The 18,050-nt window shown below is 37.3% G+C and overlaps 2 protein-coding genes across 3 annotated transcripts in view; one reads left to right on the top strand and one right to left on the bottom strand.

The window, feature by feature from the left end:
- The window catches only part of LOC107551953 (potassium voltage-gated channel subfamily H member 8-like), a 128,758-nt gene extending 121,844 nt beyond the window's left edge, over window positions 1-6,914 (bottom strand). The window contains exon 1 of the mRNA XM_016233760.1: window positions 6,472-6,914. Coding sequence (XP_016089246.1) covers window positions 6,472-6,547 — 76 coding nt within the window. The 5' untranslated portion in view covers window positions 6,548-6,914. The remainder of the gene's footprint in view (window positions 1-6,471) is intronic.
- Window positions 6,915-8,446: 1,532 nt separating this feature from the next.
- idh1 (isocitrate dehydrogenase (NADP(+)) 1) lies at window positions 8,447-18,050 on the top strand. 2 transcript variants are annotated; one of them, XM_016233758.1, is made up of 9 exons: window positions 8,447-8,514; window positions 10,768-10,897; window positions 13,237-13,528; window positions 13,729-13,834; window positions 14,237-14,414; window positions 14,722-14,873; window positions 16,677-16,817; window positions 16,916-17,078; window positions 17,289-18,050. In XM_016233758.1, exons 1-9 carry the CDS (start codon window positions 8,481-8,483, stop codon window positions 17,380-17,382), a joined length of 1,290 nt encoding a protein of 429 aa, XP_016089244.1. In that variant the 5' UTR covers window positions 8,447-8,480; the 3' UTR covers window positions 17,383-18,050. The 2 variants fall into 2 exon arrangements, with proteins under 2 accessions (XP_016089244.1, XP_016089245.1); XM_016233759.1 differs by lacking the exon at window positions 8,447-8,514 and adding an exon at window positions 9,700-9,876.

Here is an 18,050-nt window from a genome sequence, read left to right as displayed (position 1 = left end):
GTCACCGGCCATTGGCAGGTGTGGCAAAAAGTTAGTTTTAGGCCCTGAATATAAGTATACAAGCACACTGCTCCGCTGAGAACTCCACTTACCGGCAGCCGCGGACGTTATGAAGGATGGTAGTGCACTACATTAAAGGTGTCTGAACGTGAGGGATAGTCCCTGATGAGATCGTCAGGTGAAAGGTCATCATCATGTGGATAATTTTATTTACGACTAAATTATAATTAATTAATTTTACTAATAGTTAGATTGGGCAGGCCTTCACAAAATGGCATTTCATTGCAAAAAAAAAAATTTGCCTTGACAAAAGGGCACTTTGGGCATCAAGGGAAAAGGGGCAGGTGCTCAAGCACCCATCGCACCCCCCTCTGCACGTGAAGGAGCAGACCCGACTGCTTCACACAGGTGCAAGAAAACTGGCCAAAATGGATGACTGGAACAAATACAGAAGGGGGGTCTCCAGGAGACTTGATATGCTTAAGTGAGAGAAGTGTGTTTGAGTGTGTTTGAACAACTTACACACACAGAGAGAGACATACAGGAGCCAAGAAAGGGTCCATCTGGTGAACATACTCTAACCTGATTACAGAGAGCAGACGAACAAAAAGAATATAGACGATTCACTAATACAAGGACTCGCTGGCTCGATTAGGGTATTTCTGGCACCATGACCAGAGCGGAGGACTGACCAGAACACAGAGATATGAAATATCTGATATTTTATACATTTGCTGAGCTATATTCAACTAATTACTAAATGCATACTGTTTAAAAGTTTTAAAAGTGTTAATACTTTTATTCAGCAAGGGCACATTATATATATTTTTATTATTATTATTATAACATGTTTTTATTTCAGATAAATGCTGTTCTAAATGCTGCTATTCATCAAAACATCCTGAAAATGTATGATGTTTCCACAAACAAGTAGCACAACTATTTTAACATTGATATTAAGAAGAAATGTTTCTTGAGCACCAAATATTAGAAAGATTTCTGAATTTCATGTGAAAGTGAAGACGGAGTAATGATGCTGAAAATGCAGCTTTTCCTTAACCTATTTAAATTTAAAAAATTAATTACATTCAAATATATTAAATAATATTTCACAACATTCGTGTTTTTTGTTTTTGATCAAACAAACTAAAAAAGTAATATATTTAAAATACACTTGTTTTATACTAAGTATAGTTAAACTCTATTAACATATTTACTGACATATCGCTCAATCGATATTCCGATAGCATAACTTTATTTGGAGTATCACTTGTGCATAATGCACATTTCTTAATATTAAGCCTAAAATGTGTTTTAATATCACTACTGACGAGGATTATATGATCTTTGAATAATATCTGTCTTTAAATGCAAGATATTTAAAGTGTACCTAACGTATACTTGCAATAGTTCCACTTTATACTAAAATATACTTCAGTATGTCTTTAGTTGGACTTCAGCATTACTTCTGCACAATTAAAGTGCATTAAGTACAAAATTAGTTGTTCCATTTTAGCAGACACGTTTAGCATACTAAAAGTGCAATTGCAGGGTTTTTTAAGTACTTAAATAGGCCTGTGTAAATGAATTTGTAGTGTACTTAGCACTATTTTTTTTTAACTTTTACTATATTTATTTGTCACTAGGTAAGGCATCCTTGGTGAGAGACTTCTTTCACAAACATTACCAAAAAAAATAAAACATCCTACCAAATACAAACTTCTGAATAGTATTGTGTATTACATATTAGGTACTCATCAAAAGGCCACAAATCAAGTATACGTTAGCTTCTGCCAAGAAGAGAAAGTGATTGTTTACGTGTGTGTGTGTGTGCTCGCAACTGTGTGACTAGACTCAGTCTATGGCTCACTCTGATGTTTTGTTCAGTTTCTTTCTCATCTGCTTTGCAGATTTAACAAACGCTCAGACAGGCTGAGATGAATTCTTGACACTGGTGGCTGTTAATTATGATGACTGCACTCGGTTTGCTAGGGGGTGTGTAATTAGCTGTGTGTTCGGTGAATGGAAAGGCCTGCATTTATTCTGTCTGAAATGTGTTGAATTTAATCTCTCTGAATGAATGTTTGATTGAATATGGATGACAAAGACCGAATCACATCCTTTTTTTAACATTCTCTCTGAATCCGAAGCTCTTCACTGCAAACATTTCGGATAGCTGGATTTAGTTAGTTCATATCGAGAATATGCAGCGAGATGTGATGTCTAGGGATCAACACATCTCTAGCAGATGGAGGACGGTCTGACATCTTCATGCTCAAGAGGACTAATATATGTAGACAACAACAACAAAAATCTATCTTGCATGGTTGTAAAGTCAGTCAGTATAATCTAGAAAGACAGGGAAATTATAAATGCATACTAGTGCTGGAGCGATATCCCTTAGAGCTAGGATTAATTTATTAACCCAATACTAAGTACTATCAAAGTTTTATTATTTCTGAGGTTAAAACAGATATTTATAGCAACAAACATTAAAAAGCCACAAAATAGGCCTAAACTGAAAATTAGCAGATGGTCTAATTTCTATTTATTAGCAACATATATAGTTTTTTTTATTTTTTAAAAGCTATAGCTATGAGACTATAATACAGGTCACATTTAGCTTTAACAAATTATGCTACTTTTTTTCCTGTCATTACCTCTGGCAAGCAGTGCTCTCTGTGGCTGAACGCTGTCTGACTGCTTGCGCTTTTTAGCATTTTTATTCATGTTCAGATGAGTGGAAGGACAGATAGTTTCTATGTTACACAACAATTTTTTTTAACTAAGTTCATATTTTTCACAGCTTATGCTGTATATTTCACTATTTATTACATCTGAATATAATGATAATAAAAAAACAAAAGCTCATATTTTTACAGCTTGTGTAGCTTATATAGTTTATTATTTCTTATATTATCATTGTGATAAATTCTTAGTATAATAATATAAAAAAAACAAATGATCAATATTGTATCTTACTGCCCTCTTAATATCATTTTCAGAAGAATCATATTTCTAAAGATTGATCCGGTCATCCCTAATGCAAACTCTCAAAATATCAGCCACAATAAAGGCTGATTCCATCACGTCCTGTTAGAATGTGTAAATGTGAGGAGCCCCAGAGCATTAATGAAGTCCAGTGTTTATCAGTGTCTACTACAGCAACTATGCCCTCTCTCTATGGGCCAGCAGCACAAAATTCTCCTTTCTCTCCTTTTCTCTGGCATCAAACAGCAGAATAAAACCTTTGATAGTGCACGTCCCATTGAGTTTAAATGCAGCTGATCCCAACCGTGAGCGAGGCGATCAAGTGGCAAATATGAGTTCTTGTCTTTACCAGCTCTGAGCGAAGAATCTGCAGAAGGCGTTTTACTGCAGGCTTTTATTCCAGTTCTATTTTCTATTAAAGGGGTCATATGATGCGATTTCAAGTTTTCCTTTCTCTTTGGAGTGTTACAAGCTGATTGTGCATAGATAAGATCCCTGAAGTTGCAAAGACTAAAGTCTCAAAACCAAAGAGATATCCTTTATCAAAGTTAAGACTCTGCCACGCCCCCCTAAAATGGCTCGTTCTAACATGGCTCGTTCTATGTGGATATATTAGCATAATGCGGCCCAGATGTGCACGCAAAGAAAGAAGGCATGGTTTCAGTAACCTCAGTTAGTGTTGAAGCAGTCATGTCAGGGAGACGCTGTGTGTTTCTAGGCGAAAGCAAAAGCACTTTATTTGGCCTTCCGAAAGTAGATGCATTTAGGAATCTTTAAGATTACTTACAACAGAACAGCAATGCATTTTATGAACGACCGTTTCGTGAACCTAGGAGAGAAGGTAATTCTGACTTTGCTATGACAATCTGCGCTTCTGAATCAGTTACTGTTTTGTTATTAGTTTAAGTAGGCTTGTGGACTGCAAACACATATCAGCTTCATCACGGTGTCTGTCACGTGACTCTGTTCCCCTTTCGGGCTGTCTTTACATTTATTTAGAAAGATGAAGCTCGCGATTATGATAAGGGGCGTTACATTTCTGACGAATGCTTGCGGTGTTCGGCCAATCACAATGCACTGGGTCAGCTGGCCAATCAGAGCAGACTGCGCTTGTCGGAAGGAGGGACTTTGTAGAAAACAAAGCGTTTGAGAGAGGCGGGGCATAGAGGACCTACAATAATGTACAGTATTTGAAAAATAATGTGGTTTTTTTTCATTAAAGCATGTCAACATATTCTGTTACACCAAATACACAAAATAATGATCTTTAAAAAAGCATCATATGACCCCTTTAACAGTCATAGGACTCCTTCTCTAAAAGCAGTCCACCTTTGTGTTTATATTATCGCTGATGATCAGTTAAAGATAAAAGCAAGTGGGGTTGTGATCTAGAGATTGCACACATCTGCTAATAAATTGATAGTGTTGATAGTGATGAACCTTTGAGTGATTTGTACAGCCTTTCAATTACCAATCCAGATCTTTAATGGAATATTCTGAGTTCAATAGAAGTAAATGGGGCCAATTTTTAGAGGATTTAAAAGCAGAACTGTAAAGTTTATAATTTTCCAAAAGCTGTTCAATTAATTCTTCTGTTAAAACTAAAAAGCTGAATAATTTTAGTTATTCTTGGGGTTACAGGGTTTATGGCATTCCGTTGTCACGGCAACAAAGTTGCACAATTTAAACAGAAAATGTTAGCAAGCATTTTTTTCCACATCTAAATGGTATTAACCTGATGCATATTGTTTATGTTTTTGGCTACTATTGAAGCTGTTTGTTTTAACATTTACAGATAAGTTCCATTGCAAGCACCTCACTATATACTTTATTTTTTTAAAGAAGAGTGGAAATTTATTTAATTTTTGTGGTAATCAACATTATGCCACAAACGCTGTCAATTCAGCTTAGTTTGAACTTAACCCAGAGTATCCCAGAATATTAAACTAGACCACTGGACAGACACATAGTTTTGGACATGAAGCTGCATGTTAGCGACCCTCTATCCACCTACACACCAACAGCTCAGCCGGACAGCACACAAGTTACTCATCCCTTCTGTTCAAAAAACACATTACAAATCAGCTAGATCTCCGCACACTCACTCTGTGTGGCTTTAGATGAAAGCTCGGCCTAAAGAATAGGAAGGGAGCTCAAAAGTGTGTCTTGTCACACTCATCTGCAGCACTGGAGTAGTGACAGACGCACCTGTTTTGCTCTTTAAAGGATTTTTGTCCTCTTTCACCCCCAATGAGCCATCCAGATATCAAGTAAAATGTATTCTTAAAAAAACACTGTTAAATCTTATTATGTTGCTTCTGTTCCTCAGATTATGTAATTATTTGAGATGCCGAGAAGAAAATGAGACAAAGTGTACTAGGGATGCCAGGGAACAGATCACACCACAGAACATCCAAAATAAGCAGATATGCAGCAACCTGAACTCAGCAAGACAGGGAAATGAAACTATAAATCCCTTTCTCTAAGATTTATTAAGTACAATCAAGAACTACCCAGAGCTCAGTGTTGCACAATACCTGTAGCTGACAAACATGGACATTACTTTAATTCAATACCAAAATGTAACGTATTTTATTGTAGTCTATATAAATATGTTTATATACTTCATGTATTTTAATATATTTACTATATTTTAATATAACTATGTTTGAACTTTTTTACAGTTCGCTTAAATTGTCCTGCAATGTGACAAGTACAAATATTCCATGCACTCTTCTAATTATATGAGGCCATAAAACTGCGTGCGTGCGTGCATACTTATAAAATATTGTCCAAAATACTTTTAGCTGTAGTATGCCAGTATGACTGCTGTCACTGGTTACCCTGAACAATGTTACGAGACGATGACCAACCTGCTACACGAAAGGATTTCATATGTCCACGCGCGTGCATTAAGGGCTTACAGCTGTTCCATTTTACGCACTATTGTAAATAGCTTCGGGTGACTGTTAAATTTGCCCAAAACACTTTGTATTTGCATTCGACATTTTGGTGAAGGAACTGTAAGTTGGTACGGTCTGCGCACTTACGGGTGCCATCGAAACGGGTGGCGATGGTGTAAATATAACTATGTTTGAACTTTTTTACAGTTCGCTTAAATTGTCCTGCAATGTGACAAGTACAAATATTCCATGCACTCTTCTAATTATATGAGGCCATAAAACTGCGTGCGTGCGTGCGTGCATACTTATAAAATATTGTCCAAAATACTTTTAGCTGTAGTATGCCAGTATGACTGCTGTCACTGGTTACCCTGAACAATGTTACGAGACGATGACCAACCTGCTACACGAAAGGATTTCATATGTCCACGCGCGTGCATTAAGGGCTTACAGCTGTTCCATTTTACGCACTATTGTAAATAGCTTCGGGTGACTGTTAAATTTGCCCAAAACACTTTGTATTTGCATTCGACATTTTGGTGAAGGAACTGTAAGTTGGTACGGTCTGCGCACTTACGGGTGCCATCGAAACGGGTGGCGATGGTGTCGAGGAAGGTGTTCTGCGGGGCTAGCAGTCCTCTCATCACAGGCATCCTGGTGCGGGTCGACTGCGTCCTCCTCCCGCCTCTGCGCCCAGCAGAGCCAGTGGACTCCTGCTCAGCCCCGAACCCGGGTAAGAATCGGGATGTTCCGGGCGCGCATCCTAGACCCTGCAGGAGCGCCCCGATCCGTGATACGCGCGGCTCCACTTTGGCAGTTCAACAGTGACCATATCCTTTAACAAAAAGCCCACATATCTGCCTCACATCGTGTCATAAAGAGGGCAAAAATCCACGTACGTGTCTCTGTAAGTCAGGTGCTTGGAGATGAGATGAACCTGTGCGTAACGGCAGCGCTGGAGACCAGAGCTCTGACTGGTGAGGCGACTGCGCACTGATGCCGTGTGGACTTCTGTGGCACCACGATCCTTCCTCTCTACATCTATATTACTGGCTTTCTCTAGTTGCTATAACCAGCAGGTGTCACGTCACGTGGTGAGCAATCTGGTACGGAGGCTAGAACCCTTGTACTAGTTGTCTTTTTATTAAAGATTCTTTATTCAGATGAAATGATCTAAAAACAAACCAAATTTTGATTTAGTAAGAAATTCGATTTTTTTTCACAAGAAAATACTTAGTGACTGTGGAAGGTTCTTCCCGTTTACTGATTTTACACATAAAAAGTGAGATTTTTTTATTTAAGGGTCAGTAAATTAATGATAATTTACTGGATCTAAGTTATATTAAAAAAATACATTAAAATCACTTGAATAGTCAACACCTCGTTGATAATAAACACATCTGTCAAGGTGGTGTAACTGTAACTTTTTTAAAGAGATGATGGCATGAGTAGTTGAGAAAAATGGTTTTCTTTAAAAAAAAAAAACACTACTAACAGAACTTCAAAAATACATATTTTATACCTTTACAACCATGTTCAAAATATAAATAAGTGCATATAGTAACATTGTCTGTTAATTCACAGTCCAAGTCAAGTATTTTAGTACAATGTAGACGATTATTACATTTAAAAATATATATATTGTACAAAATGTAAACGTTTTTCAAAAATGGACGCAAAGCCTTGTTCTATAAGTAGATGCTTCCTTTTTTTATCATGTCCAACATCATTTGTCATCGATTCATAAATCAAACAGTATAACTATTTGCAAGAGTGTTTTACTACTATCCCTGACTATTTCTTTTACATTTAATTTTGTACATGATCAATGTGTTTGTGGTCAATAATAATAGAACAGAATAACAACGGAAAAAAGCTTTATTGATATTTTTCTCCAGTGTGGTAGAAAAAATGAAATACAGTGTCTCCATGGACCAACCTATAACAAGAAAAACAAGTGAATGATATGTAATTTGACACAGGCAATACATACAATTTCACAACTCACCACTGAGGTTAAAACACAGTAGCTCAAAGTATAAAAAGAGAAGAAGAAAAATAAGTAATATACATGGCAACATTTTGTTATTTTTCTTCTCAAAGTTAGTGTCTTGTTTCAGACTGAACAGCTCACACTCTCACACCTAAAGTTTAATGTCACCTTGGCCTGCAGACTCATATTCCGGATGCCCAAAATATTCCAAAGGACGACACACTTACAGACTGTAAAAGATATTAGGCCACAGATGAAATGCAAAACACTTCTGTTTCATAATTTGCAACTTGACTTATCAGGATTCCTTTGCCATGTCTTGCATTGCTATAAAAATATACAAAATAAATAAAAGGCCGATTTCATGTATGCTAAACCATTACAGTAAACACCGGCATAAAGGACAAAATATTGTGGCAGTCACAGGGGACTCTTACTACAAACTGAGTGATGGAATTATTGCGACATCTGCCGGTAAATATGAATTCTGCATTCACACAGGAGATGCCTTCCCCTTCCTACACACAAACTCAGAGGATAAGCAACCCGTTTCAGCACATGAAGAGCAGTGCTCGTGAAGGTGGATTGAGAATATGGACTGCTCAAGAAACAGAATGCGTTTTGGAGGTTGGGTGAACCTGTATATATCCGTCTTACCTGTATCATCTTCTGTTTCATCTGCTTTTGCTGGTGAAGATTTGCAGGAGGCATGGAAACTAGAAATCACCCATATATTATGTGCGCAGGGAAAGGCTGGTACAAAACCAAATCATTAACAGTTTGGTTTATGAAAATTGGCATTGGTATCGCGCTTATTCTGTTACTTTTGGTGGCGTCAAGACGCACTTTTATGACGCGGTAGTACCACATACTTGACAATATTTAATAATGTTAAATAGAACGCAGAACTGGGTGCGTTAAAAGCAAGGAAGAAGGACTGGCTTTGAAATATGATACATGTGAGTAGAATTGCAGAGAGGGTGTCCAAATAGGCGGGGCTTATGGTTCCAAATAATATTTTAGTTCTAAATAATCATTTCGGTTTCAACTCTTAATTGTTTGTTTTCAGTTCGGTGTCTATTAAAGTCCTCCGTGTCATTCATTATTCATCTGTAAAATATTGGTCATACTGCTACCAAAAGGAACGCATTAGTCACGTGGTAATTGTTATTTTTCTCGGCGTTGATGAGAATGCACGAATCACACTTCTAGATTAATGGATTAAGGCATATTCTATTGGAAGAAATATAAGAATGTTTTTCCAAAAAAATAAAATGCTTCACTAGACACAAAACTTAATACAAATACAAACTGCAGCAAAACATAAGTGCATAAAATAGAAATAAATATATGAAAACAAATACGACACAGGGGTTTATCATCAAAATATTATACTTTTTTTTAATTAACTGCAATTACATATAAAATTATTGGCCAAAACCACAATATTATTATTAACCAACAATGTATATATATATATATATATATATATATATTACTGATAATACTGATTTATTCAGTCATTAAATCAAAGTCATTTTCTTCACTTTTTTACAATTGAAACAAAATGACAAAAAATTAAGAAATGTTCCTAATTATTGCCCATTTCATTTCAGTTATAAAAAGTGAAGAAACTGGATTTGTGATCCTACAGTTCAACGAATGGTCCTCATTTTTGAGCTGCATAGCGTCTCCTAGAGTCTGTCCCAATGCAAACAGCTATTATCCAGAAACATATGCCTTCCAATATGGCGCATAATGAAGGAGGGACTAGTCGTTTAAGTGTAGTTCCGTATTCTCTTGGATTGGTGGAGGATTATCTGATTGAAGAAGTACATGTATGAGCAGAGCTGGGGAGAGCCTATGCCATCCGCTCAGCTGATAGGAAACAACGCCCTCCAAGACGAGTCAAAAAGCCTTTAGCCTCCACAGGACACATCAACCATCTGATATCTCTCCATTTACTCCAATACAATCTCAAAAGAAAAGGTAAGCGTCGTATATCGAATCGCGATCGTTCAAAATAGCCAGTAAATCACATTACAGTCGTTTGATTTGACGTGTCCTGTAAAGTGCTACCGGTATGCTGAGCATTGTTGAAGAAAACACTGTTAAAGTGATACATTCATTAGAGAAGAGTGGTCGTAATGTATAAACGACATATTTAAAGAATTGTTAATGTTGCATTATTAATTTTTTACGACAGATCGTACACAGGTTCGTCTAAACCGTCATTATGACTTTTAATAAAACATTAATGTAAATGTGCAAAACAGGATCGCACGCGCTGTATTTGACCTTTGTCATAATTGTTTTGTTGCATAACCAGTGCCAGTTGGAACTGCAATGAGACGTTGAAACATTTGTTAATAGTGACACAATTGATGCGATACACCGAATCTCTCATGGTGAATAAAAGGCCTGTGTCATCTATATTACACAATGGCTGCCTGTCTGTCAGGTGCTGTTATTTTAGTTGCATAAGAATAGCTGGTGTCTCTCACAAAAGCTGGTACATCAGTACAGAGATCGTAACACCATAATGATTGTACTTGCATAGTAGTTCAGGGTACTTAAAAGAACAGCATGTCCTTTTACCATGTCCAAAAATACCATAGTATTACCATGCACATCTGAAAAACTAAGGTGTTAGTATAGCCATTTATGAAAAACCACACAAACTACAGACTTCTAAATCTGAGATTTGTGCGTATTAGTCTGCAGGCTCAAAACTGCTGTTCGTTAAAACAGGTTTAAGGCAAAAATGCCGATTCACTGGTTGTGTAACTTTTCTCAGTGGAATCTAGCCTATTCCTCCTTCAGGGAGTAAGTACTGACCCTACTATACATCTTAACATATAACCGTCATTGGTCTTGCAGGGTCCAAAATGTCTCAGAAGATCAAAGCAGGTTCTGTGGTCGAGATGCAAGGAGATGAGATGACCAGAGTAATATGGGAGCTCATAAAAGAGAAACTAATTTTCCCTTATCTGGAGCTCGACCTGCACAGGTGAAATTAAATGTGTGTGTGTGTGTGTCACGTTCACAGCAGGTGAGCCTTTCTCTCATTATATCTGATTTCCCTTGTGAATACTCAGGTTTAAGCCTGTATGATAATCTGATTTAATGTCACTTTTCTGCCAATTAGTCGTTTCATACCCATAGTGCTAATGTTAATGCCATATTAATACTTTTTGCACTATGAAATCATTTTGAAATAATTTGTAAACTCCTTTCAAAATCTTTTTATTTATCTATATTATAAAATAATGAATATTGTAATTATATATAAAACTATTTTTTATATATAATTAAATTATATTTAAATATAAATAATAAATAATTTAATGTTAATTTTATTTGTTAATTTTTTTTATACTGATATTGTAATAGTTTTCAATTAGTTTGATATTTATAACCAATATAAACTTGCCACATACTTATTTTATTGGCATAACTGAACATTACTAACAATAATCATGCCATTGAGCAGGTTCCTGTCAAGTTTTACAAATATGACATTTCCTGTTGTACAGATGTGGTAATCCTCAAGGCCAAAGGGAACTGTTATCTTCCCATAAGTTAGCACTTTTATTACCTAACATCACTTTCTGTGCTTTTCTGTGTTATGAATTGTCAGCATCTGTACTTTGAACTTTATAGGTTATGGTTTGATCTGAGTGGCTCAGATCTGAAGACCTGCTTTTTTGTTAAAACATAAATCAAGTATTTAGCATTGTGCATGAACTTGACCTAGAGGTTTGAAGAATAGTTGCAAGGTAAAAAGTCGGTCGGTTATTGGGCTGATAAGAGTATTATCAGTATGTTAGCAAACAAGGTGTCGTCACTTAAGGGGGATCTCTTGACGCCTGTCCATTCAGTCACTTCCACTGAACTTTGGACTGGTCTTTGAGCTTGTATCGTAAGATTGTTTTCGTATGTTTACTTGTCATTTGTGCTTTTAGTTGCATTGTTGAATGCCGTCTTTGCATCGCAGGTTTGCATTGATGGATTGAACTAAGCAATCCAACTCTGGCAACTCTTAAAAATGTATGTTAAATTGTTTTGAAGTCCTCTAGCGCCACCAACAGTTTTTCAGAATCATTAACGTACCAGGGAGTGGAAGGAAAGTGAGTGAAAGGTCACAGCATACTCAACACAATAGTGAGGACGCAGAACAAGGAAAGTATGGGAAAGTTCATCGCCCCGCTGGCAGTGCTGTGTTGTAGCTCAGGGATGCTCTCTCCAAAGTGTGTGTTAAGTCTGTCATACTCTTTCTTGCTAGTTGTAGAGTCTCTGTGAGGACGCCTTCATTAGTTCAGTCACGCATATGCAGAACAGATGAGGCCTTTCATTTGCTTTCAGCTGCTCAGAACACGAGTGAATTTAAATTAGTGTGGAAATTTTTACTTTGAAGATGCATGACTATTCAGAAATGTTAAAGGAACACTCCACTATTTTTGAAAATAGGCTCATTTTCCAACTCCCCTAGAGTTAAACAGTTGAGTTTTACCGTTTTCGAATCCATTCAGCTGATCTCCGGGTCTGGCAGTAGCACTTTTAGCTGTAGCTTAGCATAGATCATTGAATCTGATTAGACCGTTAGCATCTCGCTCAAAAATGACCTAGAAAATCGCAACTTTTCAGTTTCTGTTGGTCTTAGTACACGATGTAACTATAGATGAGTCAAGTTTTAAATATGAAAAATATAGAAACTCTTTGGTAATTTGAGCGAGATGCTAATGGAAACATGTAAACTACTACTTACAAAACAGTTTTCAACACTGATAATAGTAAAAATTCTGCTTTGTAATCACAGGAATAAATTGCATTTCAAAATGTATTCAAATTCAAACAGTTATTTTAATTGTAATAACAGTTTATCACAGTAAGAACTTAATTGTTCTGTTTCAGTTCACTAGAACAGTGTGACTTTGTGCTACATTACCATGGCACTAGTTTCCCATCAACCTCATTTAAAGAGTGCCATGGGATGCCATCTGTCTGACTGGTAGCATAGTGTAATGTAGTCCAACATCACCAATTTGGCTTCCACTGTGTGCTAGGTTATAGGCTTTTATTTTTTTTAATTTTGGATGTTTTATAGTAAAGTGTAATGTACAGTAAGCAGAAAAGTAGGGACTCAAAGCAGCTCATAGGCATACTACGGTTATAAACTATGAAATGCATTTTCCCATTTCCATTTGATTCAACATCAGTAACATTTTCTAAAATAATAGACCTTTTGTAATTATTTTTTGTCCACTAATTTGCAATAACAACATCATAGAATGGGTCACATAGTTTAGCAAAACTCACAAAGTTTCTATTTTGCTCTTTGTGTGGTAGCTATGACCTGGGAATGGAGACCCGTGATGCCACTGATGACAAGGTAACTGTTGAGGCAGCGGAGGCTGTGAGGCGCTACAACGTTGGCATCAAGTGTGCCACCATCACTCCTGACGAGAAGCGCGTGGAGGAGTTCAAGCTCAAGAAGATGTGGCGCTCTCCCAATGGAACAATCCGGAACATCCTGGGTGGCACTGTGTTCCGAGAGGCTATTATCTGCAAAAACATTCCCCGCTTGGTTCCCGGCTGGATCAAGCCTATAATTATCGGCAGGCACGCACATGGAGACCAGGTGAGGAGCTCTTACTCATTAGAATATCTGTAATTAAGCCTAATTGTGAATTTGTTCTGGGTTGTTTGTGTCTTTTATCATACTTTCTGCTGTTTTATCAAAGTTCACATTATACCTAAGCAATCATTCTTTAATATTGGTGAAATCACATTACAGGTACAAGGTCTCCTGAGATAATCTGTCCTTTTCGATTTTAACAGTACAAGGCCACAGATTTCGTTGTTCCCGGTCCTGGAACAGTGGAAATGACATACACACCTAAAAATGGAGGAGAGCCACTCAAGTTTGTTGTCCATGACTTTGAAGGTAGCCTACACTGATTCAAAATTTCAATTGGAAGTAGTAAGTCATAGATTTTGCATACTATTTTATGAGCACTGTGAATTCGGACATACTATTCTTTTCACATACTGTTTTGCACCTACTTTATAGTCAGGAAGTATGTGATTTTGAATGCAGCCCATCTGTATGGCAAAGATCTCTATCTGTCTCTGTATGGTGATGTCATCACAGAGCATTGAGCATGTTTGTCTTGTCAGTGTTACAGTATGAGGCCACATGGCCAGATTAACACTGTCCCGGCTCTGATTTGATGTTTGATTTGAAATTATTGGAACATAGCCTAGTTGTTTCTAAGTAGAACTGGCACAAGCATATCATTTTTTAGACCAGGTTTTCCTGACAGTATGTGTGATTATGTATGTTTAGGTACTGGTGGAGTTGCTCTGGGGATGTACAACACAGACAACTCAATCCGGGATTTTGCTCACAGCTCTTTGCAGATGGGGTTGAACAAAGGCTGGCCGGTGTACCTCAGCACCAAGAACACCATCTTGAAGAAATATGATGGCCGTTTCAAAGACATTTTCCAGGAGATCTATGACAAGTGAGTCCTCAATTGAAATGGGTGTTTTATGAACTGTCACTGAATAAATTCCCCATGGTAATCAATCTAGTTACACAGGGTTTTTTTGAACGAAAGAAAATGAGTTAAAAACCACCTGTTATAAATTTCATTTTACAGTCTTACATGTAAATCACTAAAAAAAATTGCCTTAAAAGATTTTCTGGCATCAAAGTATAAACATCATAATCCCATATGCCCACATTGCATAAGATGAAACAATGAAAAGTAAATGATGATTTAATCATGATAAAAGAGCATTCTGACACGGTGTGTGTGTGTGTTGCAGAGACTACAAGGCTCAGTATGAGGCCAAAGGCATCTGGTATGAGCATCGGCTGATTGATGACATGGTGGCTCAGGCCATGAAGTCTGAAGGTGGGTTTATCTGGGCCTGCAAGAACTATGATGGAGATGTGCAGTCAGACTCTGTAGCTCAGGGTGAGTAAATCTGCAGTAAAATTACAATTGATAATCATCTTTTGCTTCCCACCAATGCCAAAACTTTGTCTGAAAACAGTTACCTGAATTAATTGTTTAGCATTGAACACACACATGGCGGATAAGCTCAATGTATACTACTGTTCAAAAGTAATAAGATTTATTTCATATAAGTATTTATCCATTTATTTATTTATTTTTAATTAATGCTTTATCCAGTATATTAAAATAGAAAATATACAGTTGGAATATTACAGTTATTACTGTATTTTGATCAAATAAATGAAGCCCTGGTGAGCATTATAACTTTTTTTGTGTGGTAGTGTATGGTTGTGTTAAAATGTCTGCATGTTTTCGTGGTGCTTAGTGTGAATCTGCTTTAAAGGATTAGCTCACTTCCAGAATAAACATTTCCTGATAATTTACTCACCCCTATGTCATACAAGATGTTCATATCTTTCTTTCTTCAGTCGAAAAGAAATTAAGGTTTTTGAAGAGAACATTCCAATATTTTTCTCTATATAGTGGACTTCAGTGGGAGACAACAGGTTGAAGGTTTAAATTGCTGTTTCAGTGCAGCTTCAAAGGGCTCTACATGATCCCAGCCGAGGAATAAGGGTCTTCTGTAGCGAAATTTTTTCAAAATGAAAAAAATAAAAATAGTCAACCTTTTGAAGTGGATCAAAAAAGGTTAACCAAAGTTGTTCTAAGACAAGAACGCATTTTGGTTTTAGGACAACTTTGATGAAAGGTTTTGATCCACTTCAAATGTTGACTACTGTATACTTATATGGTGTTTATAATGTGAACGTGCAAAGAAAGTCAAAAGCCCTTCACAAAAAAAGGTAAAACAACAATATTGGATGATTTTGAAGTTGGAGGAGAAAATTAGATTTTTTTTCGCCCTACCCTACCTTTTTGAACCAGACTACACAGATGAAGAATTAGCCACACGTGACCATTCCAACGTGATTACCTAGTGTGTGAAGGCGCACTAGTGCAAGATGAGCATTTGTGGTTAAAAAGTATATACATTTTTATTTTTTTAGAAAATGGCTGATCGTTTTGCTAGATGAGCCCTTTGAAGCTGCATTGAAACTGCAATTTAAACCTTCCACCTGTTGTCTCCCATTGAAGTCCACTATATGGAGAAAGATCCTGGAATGTTTTCCTTAAAACACCCTTAATTTCTTTTCGACCGAAGAAAGAAAGACATGAACATCTTGGATGACATGGGGGTGAGTAAATTATCAGGAAATTTTTATTCTGGAAGTGTACTAATCTTTAATGCACTTAACGGACACGTGTACGCAGCGGCCATTGTAAGTCCTCAAGACCGAAAGTGCACATGAAGTGTGCCATTTGGGACAGGGCCATTGCTACGCCTGTAGACGGTGTCAAGTGACGTTGAATCACTGAGAAGTCATTGAATCATTGACTTAACCGATTCATTTAAAACACTGACTCCTTCAGAAACCAATCGCCGCTGCTGTGTGTTCCTTGGAGACATAGGCTACGTTTACACTAGTGTGCTTTCGTTTTGTATGAACTTTTTTCTGTTTATTTTTTCACAGTGTCGCACGCTCTGATTACCTCAACACTTTTGAGTTCTTGGACAAGCTGGCTGAGAATCTGAAGATTAAGTTGTCAAGCCAACCCAAACTATAAAGCTGCTGGGTGTTGACAGGGCGTTCTCACACACACACACACACACACACACACACACACTCTGACACTCAACTCACTGTAAAAGTATTCTGAAAGAATTCTGAAATTTATAGTGAGTAAACTTTCTGTTTCTAGGTTATGGGTCATTGGGTATGATGACCAGTGTGCTTATATGTCCTGACGGACGTACAGTAGAAGCTGAGGCAGCCCATGGCACCGTTACGCGTCACTATCGCATGCACGAGCAGGGCAAAGAGACGTCCACCAACCCTATTGGTGAGGAAAACTCACTTACTTCACTACCACTCTTAATCAATAAAATCCACAAATGAGGCACAGGAAACTGTTTTTCATTATATTTTATGTCCCATCAGCCTCTATCTTTGCATGGACACGAGGGCTGCTGCACCGGGCGGAGCTGGATAAGAACGCAGAGCTGCGGATGTTTGCTGAGGCACTGGAGGCCGTTTGTATCGAGACCATTGAAGCTGGTTTCATGACCAAGGACCTGGCCATCTGCATCAAGGGCATGTCTAGGTACATCCATTCTCTTGCTCTAAAACATTTGGTATTTATTGAGGGACATTAAAAAGATATTTGTTTTTATCAATTGGAGTGGGGTTAGATTTACAATAGACCGCATCAGTGTTAAATGCTTGATAAAAGTATAGCAACAAGACTTTATTAACCTGTGTAAAGTTATTTTAGATTTTATGTATGAACTTTTTTCTGTTTATTTTTTCACAGTGTCGCACGCTCTGATTACCTCAACACTTTTGAGTTCTTGGACAAGCTGGCTGAGAATCTGAAGATTAAGTTGTCAAGCCAACCCAAACTATAAAGCTGCTGGGTGTTGACAGGGCGTTCTCACACACACACACACACACACACACACACACACTCTGACACTCAACCCTCAGTCTCATTTCCTGTCTAACTGGGAGCAAAGACAGAGAAATGATTGACTTCACCACTACAACCAGTAGGGGGAGCCATGCACTTTCAACTGGACGACGAAAGTGCCCTTTTAAATGGCAGGAGCCACTGTAACTTTCATTATGCTTTTAAAAACAAATTAGAAACATTCATATAGTAAATTATATCACCGTTTATACATTTTTATCATTGCAACAGTTATTTTCTTTGAAAGATATATTCCCTGTAGTGCATAAATGCGTATTTGTGTGCTACTGCTATCTCTCAGATGCTTGAACACCTGTTGCCTTATTGTCTGCGTGTGTAGTTGTCTTGTCTTCGGACAGCCACTCTCGAAGCCGTCCCAGGAACAGTGGAATTAGGTCTTAATAATGTAAATACCTGCTTTTAACTGAAATACTGGTAGTTCATACTGGTAGACATTCCTGTTCATTCTTCACTCAGTACAACTGTCTGTCAATGCATTACAAATTAATTTCCTTACATGGTTCTGTTTATGTCAGTCTGTGTGCTTCTGTCATCAGGTCTTGTGTTATTATGACATCAATAATAAACGAGACTTTTTAAGAAGAA

Source organism: Sinocyclocheilus grahami, unplaced genomic scaffold (assembly GCF_001515645.1).
Source record: "Sinocyclocheilus grahami isolate Dianchi unplaced genomic scaffold, SAMN03320097.WGS_v1.1 scaffold438.1, whole genome shotgun sequence".
Taxonomy (NCBI): domain Eukaryota; kingdom Metazoa; phylum Chordata; class Actinopteri; order Cypriniformes; family Cyprinidae; genus Sinocyclocheilus; species Sinocyclocheilus grahami.
This window is presented reverse-complemented; position numbering and strand designations above follow the sequence as displayed.

Bases quoted from the DNA above. Each gene is read 5' to 3' on its own strand.
- idh1 (XM_016233758.1), top strand. From the start codon at position 8,481: ATGGACTGCTCAAGAAACAGAATGCGTTTTGGAG. The intron at 8,515-10,767 runs GTTGGGTGAACC...TTGGTCTTGCAG, and splicing joins AAACAGAATGCGTTTTGGAG to GGTCCAAAATGTCTCAGAAG. The intron at 10,898-13,236 runs GTGAAATTAAAT...TTTGTGTGGTAG, and splicing joins CTGGAGCTCGACCTGCACAG to CTATGACCTGGGAATGGAGA.